General features: G+C 44.0%; 1 protein-coding gene across 7 annotated transcripts in view; it reads left to right on the top strand.

The window, feature by feature from the left end:
- The window catches only part of dmd (dystrophin), a 1,950,296-nt gene that overhangs the window by 1,298,999 nt on the left and 625,694 nt on the right, over positions 1-25,603 (top strand). For all 7 annotated transcript variants that reach the window (XM_068040560.1, XM_068040554.1, XM_068040555.1 and 4 more), the window contains 2 exons: positions 8,240-8,384; positions 10,221-10,370. In XM_068040560.1, the coding sequence (XP_067896661.1) occupies positions 8,240-8,384; positions 10,221-10,370 (295 nt within the window). The remainder of the gene's footprint in view (positions 1-8,239; positions 8,385-10,220; positions 10,371-25,603) is intronic.

The following is a 25,603-nucleotide window of genomic DNA, read 5'->3' on the forward strand; positions in this document are numbered from 1 at the left end:
CAGATAGCTGTCACGCTTAATCCCAGCAGTGTAACTCAAGGGACCTGGATGAAGTGCAGGAAGAAATTTCATGACCTCACAGGAGTGGTCAAGGTCATTGAATGCATCATCAGATGCTGTATCCCACCAACTGTGCTACTTGCCGAACACACTGCTCAATTCACCACACGCCTTCACTCAACTACCAACAATTTCTATCGAGCACGACTCATACCTAAAATTCACAGCTTTACCTCACTCTCACACACTTAGCACTGCTGCAAGCCTCACACCCACATCTCTCAGCTTGCACACATTGCCAGCTATTCAGACATGACAGCCACATTGTACATACACATTGTATCACACTCACTGAACACTTCCCTCACTCTTGCACGACAAAGTGGCACATAACTGGAGGCAGCAACACTTAACTAGCAGGGCATGACTGAACACTCTCATCCTGATGGTGGAGACAGTGCTGGCCATCATTGGAGTGGCCATGATGGAGGGCATGGACAGTGGTAGGGCTTAAATCATAGAAAATGACGGTATGTTCCTACCTAATCCACTTACCTACATCCCACCTCCCTCTCATCCCACAACATCTTTTGATATACGAGCTGCAGACTGTGTAAGCATATACCTCTTGCTTTCCCCCACTTTCCTCAGTGCAACCCTATGATTGTGCCTTTCTCCTTTCCAAGAGCATGCAACCTTGTCAAGCATTGGTGCAGGAGTGCGAAATGAAAGAGGAATAAGAGACTGATAATGAAGGAACACCATCACTTGATCTCACACTCAACCACCAGCTCAGATACTGACACTGCATATACTTTAGAGGGAAGTCTAGAGACGGGATCTGCATGTGGGAATCACTGGGCACGAGTGACCTGCAGCCAGGGCAGGAGAATGGATAGTGCAGGTGCCCAACTCCCGGCGGGCAAGGCCACACATGGGACTGTATTCAGTTCTCAGTCAGGCATCGGGGTCTGTGGCAGGGGTGGGGAAGGTCCTGAAGATGCCTCCGGGAGAGGGCTGCCATGCACCCCAATGCCAGGAGGGCCCAGCCCGATATTACCAGCGACAGTGAGGCCTCGTGTTGGACCCCCAGCACTCGGTGACGGGACTTGCATTTGCATATGTAAATAAGTTAAAATGAATGCATTAATGGTACTTATGTCACCGCCTGAGTTCCCGCTACGATCTTCGGCCTGGTGGCCGGCACTTGGGCGCTTTTGGATTCTTGTCCGGAGAAACGAGGTGCCATACTGGTGGGGAGGGGGGAGGAGGTACGTTTCTCAGTATGAAGGGGAGGAAACAGGATCAAAGTAACATCATTGGTGTAGGGGATGGCGGGTAGGGTCTGAGGTTAATGTTTATGCAGTTTGGTGGGGGAAGGTCAGATGGTAAAGGTAAGTGTTTGGGGGGGAAGGAAAAATTAATAACTTATGGTTATTGGTGGGGTGGGAGAGGGGCAAAATAAATGTATTTAATTTTTTTAAATTCATTTTATCTTTAAATATTTAAATCTCCCAGTAGGGCTGACAGCCCTTTAAAAATGGCGTTAGCTCCTGCGCACAGACAGCTGACGCTATTGCCGGGGATGGACAGCACGCCCCCCTCCAAGTAATTGGGGGGTGGGGGTGGCGGCACGCCCCGGTTATTCAAATGAGCTGCTGCATGGAAGATTGTGGTGGCTCCGCGACATGTGGGCCGGCGTTTTTTTTCGCCTGCTGCTAACATCAGCGGCGGGCACAGATGATTCAGCATGTGAGTTCTGCTGCAGAAGGCTCATGAGGACGTTGATGGGGTGGCTGAGTATGCACAATGGAATGCTTGGTGCATTGGCAGGCCTGCCAGAAAGTTAGCTGTCACTGTCAAAGAGCATGGAGGAGTCCGGCACAAACTTGATGCAGAGTTTTATGCAGAGCTTAGAGCACTTCCTTTTGAGCAAGGAAGTGGTGGCCAACTCCATGAGAACACTTGCAGGTCTGACCATGATACAAATCTGATGGCCAATGTCTCAGCTTCCATTGCAGAACAAGCAGAAGTCACCCAACATTGGAGTGCTGCAGTGGAAGCTCAGACTGAGGTCATGGAATCTCAGCTTGGTGCCATGCAGGCTCAGATTGCTGCCATTCTGACTGTAAATACCAGTGCTCAAAGAGGCATGCAGGCTCTGACAGCAGTCCAGCAATCTGTCCTCCCACAGATTACTAAGATTGCTGAGGACCTGCCCTGAGTTGTGGCAGTGGCTTCATGGAGCATGACCTGCTGTCCTCTTTCATGATGACAACATTTGTTCTCCCACCACTGCCATTTCGACATTGCCCTTGTTGCCTGTCAGTCCAGACTGCAGTCACCCATGCTGAGGTGATGCAGTCTGAAATGGAACCTTCTAGGGCCAGAGCTTCTTGAAGTCGGCCTGCAAGGTCATCTGCAGTCTCCCCTTTGAAAGTCAGTATCTTTCCACCGGCCGTGCTGCAACCACTGGGGTAGAACTGTGTAGGAGCACAAGGCCAGGAAAAGTCACGCATGAGACAGGCGCTAAGAGAATGTTGCAGCTGTACAGAATCTTAGTTAGGCCACACTTAGAATATTGCGTGCAATTCTGGTCACCACACTACCAGAAGGACGTGGAGGCTTTGGAGAGGGTACAGAGAAGGTTTACCAGGATGTTGCTTGGTCTGGAGGGCATTAGCTATGAGGTGAGGTTGCAAAAACTCGGATTGTTTTCACTGCAACGATGGAGGTGGAGGGGCGACATGATAGAGGTTTACAAAGTTATGAGTGGCATGGACAGAGTGGATAGTCAGAAGCTTTTTCCCAGGGTGGAAGAGTCAGTTACGAGGGGACATAGGTTTAAGGTGGGAGGGGCAAAGTTTAGAGGGGATGTGCGAGGCAAGTTCTTTACACAGAGGGTGGTGAGTGCCTGGAACTTGCTGCCAGGGGAGGTGGTGGAAGCAGATACGATAGCGACGTTTAAGAGACATCTTGACAAATACATGAATAGGAAGGGAATAGAGGGATATGGGCCCCAGAAGCGCAGAAGGTGTTAGTCTAGGCAGGCATTAAGATCGGCGCAGGCTTGGAGGGCCGAGTCGCCTGTTCCTGTGCTGTACTGTTCTTTGTTCTTTGTATGTACAGGATTCTTTGCAAACTGATCTATAACATGTAAGTAAAATAAATTAGTACATAAGTCTGAGATTAAACCAGTCTGTTCTCAACCTTGGTGTTGCAGTTGACCCTGATGAGCTTCCAACATCGTATTCACGTCATCATTAAGACCGCCTATTTCCACCTCCGTGATATCGCACAACTTCTCCTGTCTCAGCTTATCTGCTGCTGAAGCCCTCATTCGTGCGTTCCTCACTTCTATACTTGGCTATTCCAATGCACACCTGGCTGGTCTCCCACATTTTATCCTCCACAAACTTGAGATCATCCAAAACTCTACTGCCCTTGTCTTAACTTATACCAAGTCCTGTGCTCGCTGACCTATCTTGGCTCCTGGTCAAGCAACATCTTGATTTTAAAATTCTCGTCCTTGTTTTCAAATCCCTGCATGACCTTGCCCCTCCCTATCTCTATAATGTCCACTAGCCCCACAACTCTCCGAGATATCTATGCTTCTCTAATTCTGGCCTCCTGAGGATCCCTGATTTTAATCGCTCTACCACTGGTGGCCGCATCTTCAGCTGCCAAGGCCCTAATCTCTGGAATACGCTCCCTTATCCTGTCTGCCTCCCCACCTTGCCTTTCTCCTTTAAGACACTCTTTAAAACCTACCCCTTTGACCAAGCCTTTGGTCTTCTGGCCTAGTATCTCCTTATGTGGCTCAGTGTCATATATTGTTTTCTAATACTCCTGTGACATACCTTGGGACATTTTATTTTGTTAAAGGTGCTCTAGAAATATAAGTTGTTGTTGTTTACCACAAACACAGGCTTTACTTCTCTCCTTTGATTCAGCAGACAGACCATTGATTCAGTTTTGTTCACTTCGAACCTCATAAGCATCACTAATATCTAACGGTTTTTGATGCCCAATATCAGTAGTTTTCACTCAACTGTAGCTGTAGATGTTATGTTAAACCAAGTCCTGATCTGCCAATATGAATATGAAAGATTGCTTTGCTCCCTCAAATACCACCAGCAAAAAAAAGTTAATTGGTCACTCATTCTAATATTTATGGCGTCTTGCTGCTGTGTTTTGCTTGACCAAGAACATTGACTGCACTTTAAAGTAATTCATTGTCTGTGAAGAGCTTTGAGATCTTTCTGCGGGACATGATCGTGCTGTGCAAGTCCTTTTTGTTTCTCAGTAAAAATAAAATCATCACTGCGTCTTTTATCTTTACTGTCAAAATAACTATTTAATCTGTTATTCACTTAAAAGTTCTCAATAACTGGGAAAGTCTGTCTATGTTTAAAAATGTAAAATGTCTCATGTTAATGCATGCATTGATGTTCCAACAATCCAGTGAGAATAAAGGCAGAAATTAGTTTAAATGTTTTCTTGCAAAATGCTGCATGAAAATAAATTATAAATCCAAATTCTGCTGATAACAGCAGAACCACACACCACCCCTTCTCAGCAAAGGAATGGGCACTGGAATCCAGTGCTCTGGGTTCAACCATCTTTTAAAACTTGATTTGATTATCTGACCATGAATCAGAGTACCCTCATGAGCTGGGTGATGTTGGTACTTTGCACCTTCTGGTAAAACTGAAAGAATTTTGAGCACAAATATATAGCCAGTTTCTTTATCACTGGATAATCTTTCTCAACATTTTGAAAGCTTGAATAGCAATAAGGTACTTATGCAGCCACTTCAGTGTGGAACTTGGTGGTCTGTTAATTATAAAAGTTTCTTTATACATGCACAGAATGGACAAGAGCCAGAAAAGTGCCACAAACTATATTATAGCAGTTCCTTAAAGTGACAGGCACATCTTAATGTGTATTTGATCAAAAATAATATGTTTCTTATAAACTTCAAAATAGCCTGTTTCATTGATAGTCTTCACAATAGTATGAAGTGAAAACACATCTCTTATCTGGTTTATTGTGTAATTTGATCCCGGTAAAGTAGTTGTGGCCTGCAAGTATTTTCAGGTATTCATTTTCTCCATTTAACTTTTGATATTTCTGGTAAAGTCTTGTGTTTATAGGTGGTAGGAGGGAGATGTCAGTGCTGGTGAATAGAAGGTTCAGTTTTGAAACTAAATATAAACAGTCAGCACTCAGCTATAGCTGGAGTTAATTGAGAGTGGTGCTTCCTGTTCATTGGCTAAATGATGTGATTTAGGATATATTTATAATACAAGTAGTGTTGGTGTGAAGTAATTTTTCTTCACATCGAAATTGCTGGTACAATGTAAATGCAACTTTAATCTAAATGAAAGTCTGACCTGACATCAGAAAGAAGCAGAGCTAGAATCCCTCAAGCGTCTTAACACCTGATTTATACTGCACAAATTTACTGTTACTGTGGAGTCAAAACTGCTTTGCACCAATGGCAAACTTGTAAGCGAGGGTTCTTTGATCCTGTGCTCACCGTTTTACGATTTACGTTTAGTAAAGTCATGGGCTAGTGAGTGCAGAAGCATAAAACCCTGGCAGTATTGTAAATGCGCCCTCAATGTTACCCTCCGAAGAGTTGCTAATTTGCTGTTAAATTGTACAGTGGATCTGTACTCACTGGAAGTAATTTGTGACGATGCAGAATCCTTCCATGCAGAACCGTAACAATTAATGGAGAGCAGACTTTGATCCCAGCAGTCTACGCGTGATTCAAAGGCAGCAACAACTTGTATTTATATTGTCAATTTGATGTAAGAAATATCTTGTGCTGCTTCATAAATAGTCTGAAAGATAATTGACTTGAATTTGGAAGGGAGCATTTAGGAGGAATGACTGAAAGCTTGGTCAGGGAGATGTATCTTGGGAGAGAAGTTCACTGGAATGAAAATGAGAAGATCCAGAAAGATGCCCAGGAGATGCCTAGAGGGCTGGAAAATGGAACACAGATCACATCCCCCTTCTACAATTTATAACTACCCCACTGCAAACCAAATGTACTTTTATGTGCTACACATTGTTTCCTCCGTTTAAGAAAACAGATGGAATATTGGGTATAGCTGCAGTTTAAGTCATGACAAGTTCATTTCCAATGCACTCCCGTGATAGATATTTTTTCATGTGTCATTTGTGAATTAATTGGATTTCACAGAAAAAGAAACAGAATTGCAGAATGTCATTCCAAAACACTAATAAAGATACTGAAATCCAATTTAATCAAATTGAAGACATCTTTTTCAGTTGCCTTAGAATTGTGGCCTTGGTCATAGGCCTTTGTTCAGTGCTGGTTTTCACCTGCACGTTATTTTTTGAGTTGTCAGATTTTTTTGAAGCTGCCTCAGAACTTTTGGAAGCTGTCAGCACTTCCAAATTCAGTAGGTTGGCATGTATACTGCAAGCCAACCAGAGCCTATGAAACAATGGCCAGTAATTTGCCACCAACAGCAAAGCGACGACCTCAAAGAAAGCTGTTCTGAGAGATCTAGCAATCCCTGTAGCAAGAACTTTAGCTCTCTCGATGTGCAATTGATTGTAGCATTGTTTAATGGGGATTCCCAGCGTCAAGCTGCAATGATGTCATCAAGCTGTCCAAGCAGCAAATCACATGAAAGAATTCTCACAGACATCAAACCAGGGAATGAAAGGCATTAAAATCAATCCACTTTTTAAAATATTTTTACAGAGTGAGATAAAGGTTGGAACATATACATGGAGTTAAGGTAGCAGCTGAAATATCATGAACATTTTAAAAAGATTTTAATTGTTTCAAAATCTCGTAATGAATAGTAATAGAGAAATTTAACAACATTCCACTATTATTTCAGAGCCAGATCTATTGTTCAGCAGTAGTCGTTATTCAGATTGCCGTTAAAAATCTAGTTGCACTTAATTGAACAAGGGTTATCTTTTTATGGTGATATGAGAGCTGAAAAGGGGAAGCTGTCACCAGATCAATTGACTCCACTGATTGTTGGCTTGGTTGGGGTGGGGGTTGTGGAGTCCACAATGCAGACTGTAGTGGAGCAGTGAATGACAGACTACAAGTTCAGGTTTTCCGCATCATTCTGGATTTGCACTAAATCCTGAAGTTACAGTCAGATTCAGAGAAGTAATGGTGTTTGCCATCAAAAACACACAAATTCTGAGCCATGAGGCCAGGAGAAGATGAGGGGAGGGAAAAGCAAGGCTCAGCACCAGATAAAATTGATGTATACATCATGAAAATTGTGGTTATGCATCCCTAGAGCCTGTTAGAAATGTAAATTTTAAAACATGGGCTTTGGTTAAATGAGTGACCTTATTGGAAGTAGTGGTCAGGCTAGGAACTGTTCATCACAATAAGGGTGGAAAATTTAGTATCAAAATGTGTTTGGATTTACTCCTTTAGCCGAGACATTATGAAGGCAACATTCTACTGGACTTTGGTATTACTAAAGATTGAATATAACTGAACATAATAAACATATCATCATTGATTTGCCTTGTAGAAATGGATGTGTACTCTAGAGAACTTGATGAGATGTCAGTCCTCATCTACAATAGTCACCAGTCTTAACCGGAGTTTGATAAACTAATGACAGTGCATTACCAGTTACAGGTGTTGAATTCTGTTTCCATCACTAATCCATATACAAGCCCCCAATCAATGAGGGTTCTTTTTATGTCTTATTAACCAAGTATTGGTTATTTTATTTTATATCTGCCAAATACTTTTCCTGTGAGTGGTTTACACAGACGAGTAGACAATTTGTAATGAGAAAATATGGATGCGCGATGCAGTGGTGCAAAGTATGGGTTAATAGTGAGGTAATTCTGACATCAGTAAATGCGAAATACAAAGCCAGCAAGATTTAGAATGCTGTATATATTAATGTGATAACCCCCTCCTGATGATTAACCCCCTCCTGATGAACCTGACACAGTGCAGAAGCACTGCAGTAAATTGTGACAACAGTTGCCCAAATAAGTACAGTTGTATAAATATTTTTTGCTTTACGATTAATCCTTAGTGTTTAGCAAAGGCAATGGTTGCTTGTCTGACTTTATAAAAAAAGTAAATTTTCCAACAGTCCATATAGAGACTGAAGGATTGATTGTGGAAATATAATGGCACACAGTCATAATTCCCAAATATAATTCATGCAAATAATCTCCATTATTGTACATATAACAGGTTAGAAGAGGAGAAGAATATTTCGGAATTGCAGGAAGATTTGAGTGAATATCTCTGTTGGCTAGAAGAAGCAGAGAGCATTGGGAGAATAGAACCAGACCCTGGAAATGAGCAACAGCTGAAAGATTCGCTGGAAAGAGTTAAGGTAACAGCCCAGTATTGCTGAAAGGATGCTATCTCTCGCTGTAGTGTCGAATTAATTCTCATTTCTTTAAATCAATTCACTGTAAATGTATATGAAAATGCAGACTGAGAAAGTCCCTTTTAAAAGCACCATGCATATTATAAAGGTCTTTAATATTATCCATCATTAAGAATAAAATTACAAAGATCACAAAAATTCCCTGCGATGGTCCAGCGAGGTATAGAATGGTGGTAGTTAGAAATGTGGGACTGAATTTTATAGGCTCCCTAGGGACAGTTAATTGGCTGCCCGCCGTGGAATAGCAAGAGGGGTCAGATGGAGGGCTGAAGTGGGGTCTCCCCCACCTTCCAGTCCGCTGCTGGGACTCCCAACACCAGAACAAAATACAGCCTGTGATTTTGAACAGCACCATCCAAGAAGGACCCAAATATGATCACTGGCCTATGATGCTACCGGATCTGAGCTTAGGTGGCAGCAGGGCTAATCCCCTTGACCAAAGGGAATTAAGCAGCATGTTTTTTTTATTCATTCATGGGATGTGGGCGTCGCTGACTAGGCCAGCATTTATTGCCCATGCCTAATTACCCTCGAGAAGGTGGTGGTGAGCTGCCTTCTTGAACCGCTAAAGTCCATGTGAGGTAGGTACACCCACAGTGCTGTTAGGAAGGGAGTTCCAGGATTTTGACCCAGCAACAGTGAAGGAACGGCAATATAGTTCCAAGTCAGGATGGTGTGTGGCTTGGAGGGGAACTTGCAGGTGGTGGTGTTCCCACGCATCTGCTGCCCTTGTCCTTCTAGGTGGTAGAGATTGCAGGTTTGAAAGGTGCTGTCTCAGGAGCCTTGGTGAGTTGCTGCAGTGCATCTTGTAGATGGTGCACACTGCTGCCACGGTGCATCGGTGGTGAAGGGAGTGAATGTTGAAGGTGATGGATGGGGTGCCAATCAAGTGGGTTGCTTTGTCCTGGATGGTCTCGAGTTTCTTGAGTGTTGTTGGAGCTGCACCCATCCAAGCAAGTGGAGAGTATTCCATCACACTCCTGACATGTGCCTTGTAGATAGTGGACAGGCATTGGGGAGTCAGGAGATGAGTTACCCGCTGCAGAATTCCCAGCCTCTGACCTGCTCTTGTAGCCACAGTATTTATGTGACTGGTCCAGTTCTATTTCTGGTCGATGATAACCCCCAGTATGTTGATTGTGGGGAATTCAGTGATGGTAATGCCATTGAACATTAAGGGGAGAAGGTTAAATTCTCTCTGAGATGGTCATTGCCTGGCACTTGTGTGGCACAAATGTTACTTGTCACTTATCAGCCCAAGCTGATCCCAATCCAGTGATCCTCAGCTAGAAAGCTCCTGCATGAAAACATCAGATGAGGACATGATTGGGTTGCACCGTGGTGCCCAATGGATAACTCGTTTCCTACACTCGTTCTTTGTGGGTCCACACATGCAGTCTGTCCTGTTGCCAAGGTACTGGAAGACCACTAATATCTGTGCAGCCATAGGTAGCATGAGATGGGGTAATATGGTAAAATTGGATGAACAATACAAAACAGTAGCAAAGGTCCGTGTTAAAAGTGATAACTTTGTTGCATTATTATTTATTTTTGAATAATGGGCTGAATTTGACTGGGGTCAAACTGGGAGAGAGGAGGGCATCGGGTGGGGGGCGCGGTGCCCGACATCTTCCTTCCACCATGGCATGTTGACAGCCGCATGGAGCTCAGGGACTTGGCACGCCCAGTGGGTGGCCAATCGGACCACTTAAATTACCAATTAACTTTGGTTAATAACAGTCCACAAGTAGAAAATGCATCTCCTCTTAAATTTTTCAGTTTCGAGTGGAGGAATTACCAGCACAGAAAGGGATATTGAAACGTATAAACGAGAGTGGAGGAGTGGCACTCAAAAGCACGTCTCTGGTCCCCGAACAGCGCTTTAAACTGGAAACTGGACTCTTGCAGGCTAATAATCTTTGGACAAAGGTATGAATAACTGTAAAAGTTGCATATTTCGGAGAATATGAAACTTTAATAAAGTGGTGGGGATAATAATTAAGTTAATTAATCAGTCTAAGGGGAGTAATAGAATTTAAAAACTCTATATTTTCTATTACCAATATTTTTTATGCTAGAGATCTATTTGTTTGATCTATATCAGTGCTCGAAACCTGTTGTTATGAATCTTTGGCTTAATTTCAGAACACCAAGTTAACTCTATTTAAGACTGTGCAGTCGCCACAAGAGATTAATTGTCGGGGTATTGATTCAATTCAACCAGCAGCCTTAGTTAAGGGGTTTAGATAACTCTTGTCTTAACTTTTTAAAATAGATAACACAGATGACATATGTTGCATTGAGACATCTCATTCTTTCACCTGTGTATCACCTATCTGTGATGAAAGAGACACAGACATCATTCTCACCAAAAAAAAGATTGCTCAACCCATTTGCAAGATGACAATGTGCTTCATCTTTGCAGGAAGGAAGACAGAATTCCCCATCCAGTTTCATTGCATTTGCTACTTGTTCTTTTTCTTCATACTTCCTCTGTACTGGACTAATGACTTCATTTCTCCTTCAGTTAAATAGCCAATTTAAGACAATCATTTTCCCCTCTGATTTATTAATTACCTAATTTGGGGATCAATATAGTGGACAAGAAGCTATATAGTATAGAGATAATTATAGAATTCATTATAGACGTTGAACTGGTCTAATGGCTGACTATATACTTGCATGAAATCATAACCCAGGAGTATAACAATAGCACCCCTTTGTGACCTGAACCATATTTTCGTATGTATGCTCCTCCAATCTCTCCCAAGTAGGGCTGAGAACATAAATAAGCTAACAAAGTTCTTATTGTTTAGCTCTTACGAAACAACTTCCATTTAGCATATCAACAACCTTTTTGCTACTGCCCCCACCAAATCCAAGTCACGAGTGTGATGGAATACTCTCCAATTGCCTAGATGAGTGCAGCTCCAACAACACTCAAGAAGCTCGACATTTTTAAAAATTCGTTCCTAGGATGTGGGCGTTGCTGGCTAGGCCACCGTTTATTGCCCATCCGTAGTTGCCCTTGAGAAGGTGATGGTGAGTGCCTTCTTTAATCCTGCAGTCCATGTGTTGTAGATACATCCACAGTGCTGTTGGGAAGGGAGTTCCAGGATTTTGACCCAGCGACAGTGAAGGAACAGCGATATAGTTCCAAGTCAGAATGGTGTGTGGCTTGGAGGGTAACATGGAGGTGGTGGCGTTCCCATGCAACTGCTGCCCTTGTCCTTCTAGGTGGTAGAGGTCGCGGGTTTGCAAGGTGCTGTCTAAGGAGCCTTGGTGCATTGCTGCAGTGCATCTTGTAGATGGTAGACACTGCTGCCACTGTGCATGGGTGGTGAAAGGAGTGAATGTTGAAGTTGGTGGATCGGGGTGCCAGTCAAGCGGGCTGCTTTGTTCTGGATGGTGTCAAGCTTCTTGAGTATTGTTGGAGCTGCACCCATCCAGGCAAGTGGAGAGTATTCCATCACACCCCTGACCTGTGCCTTGTCGATGGTGGACAGGCTTTGGGGGGGGGGTCAGGAGATGAGTTACTCGCTGCAGGATTCCTAATCTCTGACCTGCTCTTGTAGCCATGGTATTTATATGGCTACTCCAGTTCAGCTTCTGATCAATGGTAACCCCCAGGATGATGATAGTGGGGGATTCAGCGAAGGTAATGCCATTGAATGTCAAGAGGAGATAGTTAGATTCTCTCTTGTTGGAGATAGTCATTGCCTGGCACTTGTTTGGTGCAAATGTTACTTGTCACTTATCAGCCCAAGCCTGGATATTGTCCCGGTCTTGCTGCATTTCTACACAGACAGCTTCATTATCTGAGGAGTCTCGCATGGTGCTGAACATTGTGCAATCATCAGCGAACATCCCCACTCCTGACCTTATGATTGAAGGAAGGTCATTGATGAAGCAGCTGAAGATGGTTGGACCGAGGACACTACCCTGAGGAACTCCTGCAGTGATGTCCTGGAGCTCAGATGATTGACCTCCAACAGCCATAACCATCTTGCTTTATGCTAGGTATGACTCCAACCAGCAGAGAGTTTTCCCCCTGATTCCCATTGACTCCAGTTTTGCTAGGGCTCCTTGATGCCATACTCGGTCAAATGCTGCCTTGATGTCAAGGGCAGTCACTCTCACCTCACCTCTTGAGTTCAGCTCTTTTGTCCATGTTTGAACCAAGGCTGTAATGAGGTCAGGAGCTGAGTGGCCCTGGAAGAATCCAAACTGAGCGTCAGTGAGCAGGTTATTGTTAAGCAAGTGCTGCTCGATAGCACTGTCGACGACACTTTCCATCACATTACTGATGATTGAGTGTAGACTGATGGTGTGGTAATTGGTTGGGTTGGACTTCTCCTGCTTTTTGTGTACAGGACATATCTGGGCAATTTTCCACATTGATGGGTAGTTGCCAGTGTTGTAGCTGTACTGGAACAGCTTAGTTAGGGGCACGGAAAATTCTGGGGCACAGGTTTTCTGTGCAATTGCCGGAACGTTGTCAGGGTCCATAACCTTTGCAGTATCCAGTGCCTTCATCTGTGATGCTGGGGACCTCAGGTGGAGGCCAAGATGGATTATCAAATCAGCACTTCTGGCTGAAGATTGTTGCAAGTGCTTTCGCCTTATCTTTTGTCATCATCCAAGACAAAGCAGCCCGTTCGATTGGCACCCCATCCACAAACATTCACTCCCGACTGTCCAATGAAGAGAGATTGGCGAAACTGGGTCGGTATTCTCTAGAGTTTCGAAGAATGAGAGATGATCTCATTGAAACCGACAAAATACTTAAAGGGATAGACAGGGTAGATGCAGCTAAGATGTTTCACCTGGTTGGAGAGTCTAGAACCAGGGAACACAATTTCAAAATAAGGGGGAAGACACTTAGGACAGAGATGAGGAGAAATTTCTTTACTCAGAGGATTGTGAATCTTTGGAATTCTCTACCCCAGAGGGATGTGGAAGCTCAGTCATTGAGTATGTTTAAAGCAGAGATTGACAGATTTCTAAATACCAATGACATAAGGGGGTATGAGGATAGTGTGGGAAAAAGGCATTGAAGTTGATGATCAGCCATGATCACATTGAATGGCAGGGCTCACTCGATGGGCTGAATGGCCTACTCCTGCTTCCATATTCCTTTGTTCCCTCCACCACTGGCGCACAGTGGCAGCAGTGTGTACCATCTACAAGATGCACTGCAGCAATGCACCAAGGCTCCTTAGACAGCACCTTCCAAATCCTTGACTCCCACCACCTAGAAGGACAGGGGCAGCAAATGCATGGGAACACCACCACCTGCAAGTTCCCCTCCAAGCCACACACCATTCTGACTTGGAACTATATCGCTGTTCCTTCACTGTCGCTGAGTCAAAATCCTGGAACTCCCTTCCTAACAGCACTGTGGGTGTACCTACCCCACATGGACTGCAGCGGTTCAAGAAGCCAGCTGACCACCACCTTCTCAAGGGCAATTAGGGATGGACAAAAAATGCTGGCTGAGCCAGCGACGCCCAGATCCCATGAACGAATAAAAAAAAAAGCCCAAGCTTTTGGCAGAGGCAAAGACCTTCATGTTAGGACTTTAATTAGGGCAATAGAGGGCACAGAAGACAAATCAATGGAAATTTTACTTACTAAGAAAAAATGGCAGATGTAAGATAATTCAAAAACAATTTTGAACGGTTTGTGAGAATGCAGTGCTCAGATTGGACAATCACTGAGTGATATACTGATACTGGAAAATTGAGGCGACTGTATAATAAGTGAATCTAACTTATACCCACAGAGTTTAATTTAATACATAACAGTAATAGATATATTTGGATGCGACAGACTGAGATGATCAAATTCGCTGGGGACACGCTACTGGGGCTGTGGAACTTTGTGCAAAGGAGAGTCAACCAGAGTTTAATAGTTAAAATAGGTAAATATTCTGCATTTTCAGTTGATCCACTCCTGAAATTGGTGAATATTTACATAACTGAACAGGTGAACTAGAGTTTCTGATCGGTTAGATGATCCATGGTTTCTGAAAAAAATGGCCTTGCTGAGCTGAATGGCCTTTCTCTGTTTCATGTTTTGTCAACATGGAGCTTGAACCATTTCAAGTCAAAGGCATCTCCATGACTCACACCAGTGATGCCCAGTGACAAGCCACAAGGAACATGCCTGGAATAAGATGTGATGGACAAAGTCAAGCTTTTTCTTTCAAGGGGGGAACATGAGTTACTTAAAGGACTTAAGTTAGCTGCTTACCAGGGAAACTAATAACACTTGGGAACATTTTTTTAGCACCTAAATATGGGTGTGAAACGGACAGCGACCTTAAGAGGTAGGTTGAAGGTTTGCCCAAAATTGGTCCTAGGGCTTTAATCCCAAAACTTCAGCGAGATGGGCTGCCAGTTGGGTTTCCTGATGAGTTTGTTAGTTGGTCCCAGCTTCAAACCTACTGATTCAGATACTGGCAGAGACTACTAAGCAGGTCATGTTTGGGCCTAGGCTGTAATGAGGTCTGGAGTCAAGTGGTCCAGGTGGAACCCAAGCATTAGTGAGCAACTTATTGGTAAGTATTGCTTTATGCCACTGTTGATAACACCTTCCATCACTTTGTTGATGATTTGAAGTAGGCTAATGGGCAATAATTGGCCATATTGGATTTGTCATGCTTTAAGTTGATAGGGAAATTTTCCATTATGTCGAGTTGATGCCAATACTACCAACAGTTTGGATGGCGGCATGGCTAGTTCTGGAGCACGGGTCTTCAGTACTGCGGCCAGGATCTTGCCGAGACCCATAGCCTTTTCTGTATCCAGTACACTCTGCCGTCTCTTGATATTACATGCAGTGAATTGAATGGGCTAAAGACTGGCTTCTGTGATGGTGGGCCTCAAGAAGTAGATCATCCACTTCCGGCTGAATATGATTGCAAATGCCTTGTCTTTTGCACTCATGCTGGGCGCCATCATTGAGGATGGGGGTGTTCATGAAGCTCCTTCTCCCATTAGTTGTTTAATTCTCCACCAACATTCAGTACTGGATGTAGCAGGATGACAGAGCTTATCCATTGGTTGTTGGATTGCTTAGTTTTGTTTACAGAATGCTGCTTCCATTGTTGAGTGTGCATGTAATCCTGTGTTGTAGCTTCACCAGGTTGGCACTTCATTTTTAGCCTGGTGCTGCTCCTGGCATGCTCTCCTACACTCCTCGTTGAACCAGGTTTGGTCCTCTGGCTTGATGCTAATGGTAGAATGAGGGATATGCTGGGCCAGGGGGTTACAGATTATAGTTAAATATGATTCTGCTGCTGCTGATGGCCCACAGCACCTCACGGACGCCCAGTTTTGAGCTGCTGGATCTGTTTTCAATCTATCATTTAGCACGGTGGTAGTGCTGCACAACACAATAGGGGGTGTTGTCACGCCAACTTGCTTTGTTAAATGATAATTTTCTTTCATCCACTGACTGGAGAGCTGAATTTATATTTTTTTAAAACAAAATTTTAAAAAGGAATAGATAAAAGATGACTTTGCTAGCAGCTTAAGATGGCCACCTAATTTGCAACACTGTATCCTACATTGCAAGGCCTGCGGGGTGGAGACGAAATGTCTGCTCATCTCAACAAGAACCAAGATCCAGGAAGTTTAAGGGAACTGCTTGTTCTTTTACTTTTAGCAAGAAGAAATACTGCTAACTACAATGCTTGAATCACTGAGTGATTGTCATGTGACAATCCCTCCCCCCCCCCAATGGTTTTAAGCTGGTATTTCTCTGCAGCAGCAAGAAGAAGCATCTGGACTCTGACATGTGCAGACCCAAGTGAGGGTCTCTCTCTCTCTCTCTCTCTCTCCATTCCAGCTTACAAGCTACAAATCCTGCCTGTTGACTGACCACCTTTGCATACCCATCTAGTTCATTAATGTCCTTTAAGGAAGGAAATCTGCCGTTCTTAACTGGTCTGGCTTACATGTGACTCCAGACCCACAGCAATGTGGTTAACTCTTAATTGCCTTCTGAAATGGCCTAACAAGCCACTCAGTTGTCAAGGGCAATTAGGGATGGGCAACAAATACTGTCCTTGCCAGTGATACCCGCATCCCATGAAAGAATAAAAACAAAATACTCCAGCTATAAGCAGAAACCCCATTGGAGGAAATCATCTGCATCGCTGTCACCAAGAGACCGACTGAATCTGTCATCTATCTCTTCAATCTAAAAGCCTCAGGACCAATGAATTCAGCTAGAAGCCAGCCGAATCACCAAACTCCATAGACTATAAACCTTTATTTTCCTATGGATTCTAACTCAATTAATCTTCCTTTCCCACTCTCACCTATTTGTGTAAACCTCGAAAGTGTGTGTGAATGAAAGTTGGCACGTAGTTTATTACTTTAATTAGTTTGGTTTATGTACAATAAAGTTAACCTCTTTCTTTGTTAAACTCAAAAAAACCTGTCTGATTGGTTCTTGTTATAATTATATATTTTTAATGCAGATTTATTTAATTAACTTTAATTAAATTTCCCCAGCTGCTGTGGTGAGATTTGAACAAGTCTCCAGATCATTAGTCCAGGTCTCTGGATTATTAGTCCAGTAACATAACCGCTATGCTACCATATGCCAGTCTTCTGTAGACCTGGAAAAGCTAGTCAGAGCTTGTTCAATGTGAGCTCCAATTAGTTGTTGACTAATTTTAGATCTGTATCCTTAAACAGGCAATAGGCTCTTCATTGGCATATTCATGGAGCCTAATTCCAGGGATGCTTGAATATCACCTGAGCCAATTTGGCAGCAGATTTACTATAGGCGTTTTTGGACGGTTGGATATTACTGAGCAAAAATGGATCTTTTCCCCCCATTTCACTGCCAAGAATCAGTTGCAACAAGGTACAAAATCACCCCTACAATTGGCGCACACTATTCAAAGAATACTGAATGAAATGACATTGATCCCTTCTGGAATAACCTGAAACTGTTCAAGGTGGATGTTAACCTTATACCTTGTAGGTCAAGTGCCTGCCCCATTTCATTATTTGTACTTGATTCTGAATAATCGAAAGTTATAATTTAATATATTTGCATGGTAAGGTTAGTGATTGCTGAATTTTTTGTTTTCTTTGTGGGAGGAAAGTATGCGCATTAACCTCCTTGTCAAAACGAATGTCTAAGAATAAAGGCGAGAAATTGCTTTTGAACTCTATCATGAGGTAACTGTGCCTGCCAATAATTTAGTGCCTGTTCTCTAGGACCTCTTTGGTATAATAGTTCTGTAATCGGTTTCTTACATTTTATTGTGCAGTAAATGGATTGATAGATTAGGTTCAGAGCCAGTGAACCAAGGCTTTGGAGGTTTGCTGTAGGAATTTAATACACTTTAATGTTATTCCTGGGCCATTGTCAGTGGAAGGAGATGAGCCGGATTATTCAAGAGTAAGTGGGGTGCCATAATTCCCATCTGCCTCATTCATCCAGCACAGACTTTCAGACTTCTGCACTGTGTGATGTGCATTATTGTAGAATGCTGATGGTGGTCTCATCTGGTTACTGTTAAATATGGATATTCAATAATGGAGTTAAATATATGTAACCAAGCAAGCCACTCCAGTGTTGATTCCAAGTATGCATTGATTGGTTTCACTGTTAATTTTGCACGCTAGTAAAAGAGGGGCTGAAAAATAAATGCGGGTTAAATTAAATCAAATATTTTCAAACAGTGGCCACCGAGAGAGGCCTTTAGCAGGTGCATGGCTTGAATGCTCATGTGGAGCATGTAACAGATGGATGTACAATAACTGCAACACACCAAAGTCATGGCAAGGTCACAGTTCACATTCAGAAGCTTGTTTTGACAATGTTAGTACAAATTTCACTGACACTAATACTATCAGGTTAATCAAAGTTATGAAACAATCTTTGTTCCAATCCCAATTGTACTGGATTTGCTTTCCATACTGACACAATCAATCATAAGAATAGCAAATCCTTGGAAACCACATCACTATATCTGTATGACGTAGACTCACTCAACTATAGTTAAACATTCTTCCTTTTTCGTCTTTATTTACATAATATTAGATAACAATTTTTAATTAAATAATTATTAAAACTAAAGTACAAGTAAAATGTTTTGCAGGGTTCATTACAATAATGTAACATTTTTATTACTACTCAAGAAAATAAAATGTAAATGGATGTGTTGCATAAAATTTTGCATCTTTTCAGTCTGTTTAATATTTACCATAGCATGGATTGTCAAATTTCTTTATTGCCTTGCCAATAAAATCCCTATTCATCACACTCATGTATTTAGAACACAAAAGTCCGAGTGTATCAGGCCTGTGTCCTCAGTACCTTGCTCTATGGCAGCGAGGCCTGGACAACGTATGCCAGCCAAGAGCGACGTCTCAATTCATTCCATCTTCGCTGCCTTCGGAGAATACTTGGCATCAGGTGGCAGGACTATATCTCCAACACAGAAGTCCTTGAAGCGGCCAACACCCCCAGCTTATACACACTACTGAGTCAGCGGCGCTTGAGATGGCTTGGCCATGTGAGCCGCATGGAAGATGGCAGGATCCCCAAAGACACATTGTACAGCGAGCTCGCCACTGGTATCAGACCCACCGGCCGTCCATGTCTCCGTTATAAAGACGTCTGCAAACGCGACATGAAATCGTGTGACATTGATCACAAGTCGTGGGAGTCAGTTGCCAGCATTCGCCAGAGCTGGCGGGCAGCCATAAAGACAGGGCTAAATTGTGGCGAGTCGAAGAGACTTAGTAGTTGGCAGGAAAAAAGACAGAGGCGCAAGGGGAGAGCCAACTGTGCAACAGCCCCAACAAACAAATTTCTCTGCAGCACCTGTGGAAGAGCCTGTCACTCCAGAATTGGCCTTTATAGCCACTCCAGGCGCTGCTTCACAAACCACTGACCACCTCCAGGCGCGTATCCATTGTCTCTCGAGATAAGGAGGCCCAAAAGAAAAAAGAAAAAGAATTTAGAGATGTGTAAGGCCTGATTTTGAGAGACAGGCAGAAAATAGGTTCTGATGGCCCAATATGACTGCAGCTTGCCATAGAAGGGAATGTTGTGGTGGTGTCGGTAAAGTTGACTAATTGTTCACAGTGTAAAAGTGGAGACATGGATCACTTCGATGCTATAGGGTTGGAGTTCAGCTGAAGGAGGGTTTCCCTATTGGGGACCGAATGCCACCTTCTAGTAAAAACCAGCTCAAAGGCACAGGATTGCCTATCAAATCAATATGATTACCCTGTCCTCTCGTACCTTGCTGCAAATGAGGATAATGTGTGTTGGCCGTGCGAACAAAATAAAGGTGTGTGCTCCTCATTTTTGCACATGGTTTTCATGGGATGTATCAAACTTGGCACAGTCTGATGCTGGGAGTTGGCTCAGCCTCAGAGTTACTGGTTCAAACACTGTACATAACTATTTCATTTTGTATACACAGTCATAGCGTGCCTTTTCTTGCAAGTGGAGGTGGCAGCTGGGGAACAGCAAACATGCTGAGATGTTCATACCAAGGTACACCTCAACCTTTTGTGGGTTTCTCAGTGGGACCAGCAGCCACATAGAGGATGCTCCAGTTCTCCTCAGTACCATATCCACAGTGCTTCTTCTCCTTCAAATAACGTGGGCACCATTGAACATCACACACCAAAAAGCATCATGCTTGCCTCCCAGTAAGAGCTGCTGATGTGCGGAACAAAGTTACGATGGCTCGATACAACCTATACATTAATTGAGTGCAAACCCTTCAGGTTCATGAAGGTCATGGGATTGATATGAATAATCCTGATATCCATGGATGTTCCATGTGCAAGGTTTTGCAATTGAGAGATCCCTGTGACTTAGTAAAACCTTTGAGTCTTGTTCAGCTGATATGTCCTTTCCATAGTAACAGAGATGTTATCCCTTGCGAACACAATGCTTGTCACTTCTCTGATATATGTGCACACTGCAAACTGTCCAATATGATAGATGTATCATAAGCTGGTTTGAAAGGATCTGGCTGCATGAAAGCTTCATGCTTTCACTTCTTTGGAACATTCACTCATTTTGAAAGAACAGTCTGATCCAGATGTTGTGTGCAGATCATTGTGCAGCAAATGGCACGACTCTTTGACAGCCTATCTTGTAAAGTAGAAAAGGCTTGACTAATATTTATCCCTCAACCAACATCAGTGGGACGAAAAGAAGATCTGGTCATTTGTGTGACTGCTGTTTGTGGGGCTTGCTGTATGCCTGTTTGCTGCCACATTTCTTTCCATGATAACAGTACTTCAAAAGTACATTGTTGGCTGTGAAATATTGTGCAATATCCTATGTTGTGAAGGGTGGCATAAAAAATAGGCAGGCTAAATTGGGCCATGTAGCATCCGTTTTGTAGGTGCTACACGGCCAACTAAATGAGGTCTGAGAAGCGCACCACTTCTGACAGGGAGTGCGCAGGACACCATCTAGGTAAAGGGTTTTTAAGTACACCTCCCAACCGCCAGCAGCATGCAGAGCAGCGAGGTCAGTGTGCAATGATGATGTAAATCAGCTTGCAATGCTGATTTGAAGCCAACATTGCCATTTTTCAACTGCATACTCTCGCATTTGCCTATCTTAAACTTCATACAGCTGAACACAACATTAAACAGAATGAAGGATCTCCCTCGCTGCACTATTTAAAAGGACTATGAAGCACCTTCAGGTCAGATTCTGGGTTATTTCTTCTGGCTGCTGGTGCAATTGTACATGCTTTTGGAGGTTTCCTCTACTTGGCTAAAGTTTGTATAGTCTACAGGGTCTTGCAGTCCTTGTTTCACTATATCAGATATTGTGATGAAAATAGTTGCTTCCAGACTTGCACAGCCTGATGTGCCTCCCACCGGGAATTGTGCATAACTGAGAGAGTGAAGAAAGGCCATACAGAGCAGGACATGCAGCTACATCCACAGAGGGTCTTCATGGAGCAATTCATCTTCAGTGACGACCAGTGCATGAAACGTCTTCAGTTCACAAAAGCGGTTGTGAGGTTTTTTTCTTCGTTCATGGGATGTAGGCAACGGTGGCTAGGCCAACATTTATTGCCCATCCCTAATTGCCCTTGAGAAGGTGGTGGTGAGCTGCCTTCTTGAACCTCTGCACTCCTTGGGGTGTAGGTACACCAACATTGCTGTTAGGATGGGAGTTCCAGGATCTTGACCCAGTGACAATGAAGAAACGGCGATATAGTTCCAAGTCAGGATGGTGTGTGGCTTGGAGGGAAACTTGCAGGTGGTGGTGTTCCCACGCATCTGCTGCCCTTGTCCATCTAGGTGGTAGAGGTTGCGGGTTTGGAAGGTGCTGTTGAAGGAGCCTTGGTGAGTTCCTGCAGTACATCTTGCAGATGGTACACACTGCTGCCACTGTGCGTCGGTGGTGGAGGGAGTGAATGTTGAAGATGGTGGATGGGGTGCCATTGTCCCATGAATGGTGCTGCATTGTCCTGGATGATGTTGAGCTTCTTGAGTGTCGTTGGAGCTGCACCCATCCAGACAAGTGGAGAGTATTCCACCACACTCCTGACTTGTGCCTTGTAGATAGTGGACAGGCATTGGGGAGTCAGGAGGTGAGTTCTTCACTGCAGAATTCCCAGCCTCTGACCTGCTGTTGTAGCCATTACATTTATGTGGCTGGTCCCATTCCGTTTATGGTCAATGGTAACCCCAAGGATGTTGATAGTGGGGGATTCAGTGATGGTAATGCCACTGAACATCAAGGGGAGATGGTTAGATTCTCTCTTGTTTGAGATGGTCATTGCCTGGTACTTGTGTGGTGCAAATGTTACTTGCCACTTATCGGCCCATGCCTGGATGTTGTCCAGGTCTTGCTGCATCGGGACACAGGCTGCTTCATTATCCGAGGAGTCACGAATGGTGCTGAACATTGTGCAAATATTGCCTTTTTTCAGCTGGATACTCTCACATTTGTCTGCCTGAAACCTCACACAGCTGAAATCTGTCAACTATTGTGCTATAACTGCTTCCTCAAAGCAGGGCAAGCACCTCATCGCCTATAGCTGTCAAGGTGACCATGGCTTTTTATGCCTCTAGCTCCTTCCAGGCTGATGCTGGAAATATAAAGAGCATCTTGCAGTTTGAAGTCCACTGCTGCATAAGGGAGGCCACTGAGGCTCTTTATACAATGTGAAACACATCCATCTCATTCCCTCTTGCCAGAGACATGCAGGAGGAACGAGCACAAGAATTTGCGTGGATTGCAGGCTTCCCAATTGCGCAGAGTGCCATTGACTGCATGCATATTGTCTTCTGCACTCCCCATTTGAACTCAGCCATATTCGTCAACAGAAAAGCGTTCCACTTCCTCAGTGTGCAGCTGGTGTGCGACCACAGACAGCACAACATGCAGGTGAATTCCTGCTATCCTGGCAGCAGTCACGATTCTTTCATTTTGTGGCTGTTCTCTGTGCCACCTGTATTTGAAGCAGCACAACAAGTCAAAGGCTGTCTACTGGTTGACAATGGTTATCCCCTTATGAATGCAGTTGGGAACCCATGCACACGTGCACAGCAGGACTACAGTGAGAACAATGCTACCACAAGGAACATTATAGAGCACACCATGAGCATTTTCAAGCAATGCTTCGCTGCTTGGACTACTCTGGAGGAGCCCTGCAGTACTTACCTGAATGGATATCAAGATTTGTGGTAATATACTGAATGATGCACAGCCTGGCCATTATAAGGGAACAGTCCTTGCCACTATCTATCAGGTGAGAAGCTGAAGAGCACCAGGGGGACGAAGTGGAGGTGAAGGAGGAGTAAGTGCAAGAGGAAGGGTGGCTACAACGTAGACAGCCTCTTTCTGCCTGGGCTCTGCCGGATCAGATTATTCATGAGCAAAAGCAGTAACCTCAAATAAACCTCCCCATTCACCAACAGTCCCACACTCCATACCTTTCCCCTAACACTGGCCATCACATTGTGCTCTTTCTGGCAACACAAAAATAAAAACCACCAGCAAATTCAAATCCAATTTTATCACTCTGTAGTTTCTCCTTGTATGCATTATTTAATTACCCTTGTGTGCATTCTCTTTCTGCCTGTCTTCCTTGTGCCTTTACCTTTCCTAGTGCTCCTATGAGGTGCTTCCCCAATGACTGCAGCATGGCAGGTGGAAAGCTGCAGACCTTCACTTGAGGTGACTGCAGATGGCCTTGCAGGACACCCTCAAGCAACTCTGGGACTGTTGGCACTGGATACATAAAAGGATATGGGCCCTGACAACACACAGTACTGAAGACTTATGTTCCAGAACTAGTCATGCCCCTAGACAAGCTGTTCCAATACAGGTACAACACTGGCATCTACCTGACAATGTGGAAAATTGCCCAGGTATGTCTTGTTCGCAAAAGGCAGGACAAATCCAATCCAGCCAATTACCGCCCCATCAGTCTACTGTGAATCATCAGCAAAGTGATGAAAGGTGTTATTAACAGTGCTATCAAATGGCACTGACTCAGCAATAACCTGCTCACTGATGCTCTGCTTGGGTTCTGTCAGGGCCACTCAGCTCCAGACCTTGGTCCAAACATGGAAAAAAGAGATGAATTCCAGAGGTGAAATGAGAGTGATTGCCATTGACATCAAGGCAGCATTTGACAGAGTGTGGCATCAAGGAGTTCTAGTAAAATTGATGTCAATGGGAATCAGGGGGAAAACTGTCTGTTGGTTAGTCATACCAAGCACAAAGGAAGATGGTTAAGGTTATTGGAGGCCAATCATTTCAGCCCCAGGACATCGCTGCAGAGGTTCTTCAGAGTAGTGTCCTAGGCCCAACCATCTTCAGCTGCTTCATCAATGACCTTCCCTCCATCATAAGGTCAGAATTGGGGATGTTCGCAGATGATTGCACAGTGTTCAGTACCATTTGTGACTTCTCAGATACTGAAGCAGTCTGTGCCCACATTCAGCAAGACTTGCAACATTCAGACATGGGCTGATAAGTGGCATGAATGTTTCTTGCTTCTAAAGTGCCAGGCAATGATCATCTCCAACAAGAGAGAATTTTGCCATCATCCCTTGATGTTCATCGGCATTACCATCGCTGGATCCCCCACTATCAACATTCTGGGGGTTACTATTGACCAGAAACGTAACTTGACCAGCCATATCAATATGGTGGCTACAATAGGAGTTCAGAGGCTGGGAATGCTGCGATGAGTAACTCACATCCTGACTCCCCAAAGCCTGTCCACCATCTACCAGGCATGAGTTAGGAGCGCGATGGAATACTCTCCACTTGCCTGGATGAGTGTGGCTCTAACAACATTCAAGATACTCTACACCATCCAGGACAAAGCAGTCTGCTTGATTGTCACCCCATTCACCCCCTCCACCATTGGCGCACAGTGACAGCAGTGTGTACCATCTACTAGATGCATGCAGTAAATCGCCAAGCTTCTTCAACAGCACCTTCCAAACCTGTGATCTGTGCCACCTAGAAGGACAAGGGTAGCATGTGTATGGGAACACCACCACCTCCAAGTTCCCCAACCACGCCACAGATCATCCTGACATGGAATTATATTGCTGTTCTTTCACTGGCGCTGGGTCAAAAACCTGGAACTCCCTTCCGAACAGCACTGTGTGTGTACTTACACCATATGAACTGCTGTGGTTCAAGAAGGCAGATCATCAGCACCTTCTCAAGGGTAATTAGGGATCGGCAACAAATGCTGGCCTTGCCAGCGATGTCTACATCCCATGAACAAATTTTTTTTTAAAGTGCCCAGCTTCAGATTGCACCGTTTGACCTCAGCTGTAGCAATCTAGGCTGACTGGCTGACAGCTGGGAGCAGTATTATTGCCATCCTGACAGAGGACTGCAGGTTCCTGTTCCATGGAGCCACTGCCGCTTGACATTTTTTGCAGGCTTTTTGAGAGTTTTTCCAGTGCACCAAGACTTTGGTCTGTACATCCATCAGTGTTCTTCTGTAGCTGGGTCATTGAAGTTCTCATCTACTTCCTCTGTAGCAGAACTAGTGTGCACCCTCCTCCTCCAGCAAGCTGCCACCTATACAATCCTTTCTGTCTGTCCTGACTCCTACACACTTGTGCTCGGTGTCTCACCATGTGCAGATTTCTCCTCCATCCTAA

This window comes from Heterodontus francisci, chromosome 10 (assembly GCF_036365525.1).
Source record: "Heterodontus francisci isolate sHetFra1 chromosome 10, sHetFra1.hap1, whole genome shotgun sequence".
Taxonomy (NCBI): Eukaryota; Metazoa; Chordata; class Chondrichthyes; order Heterodontiformes; family Heterodontidae; genus Heterodontus; species Heterodontus francisci.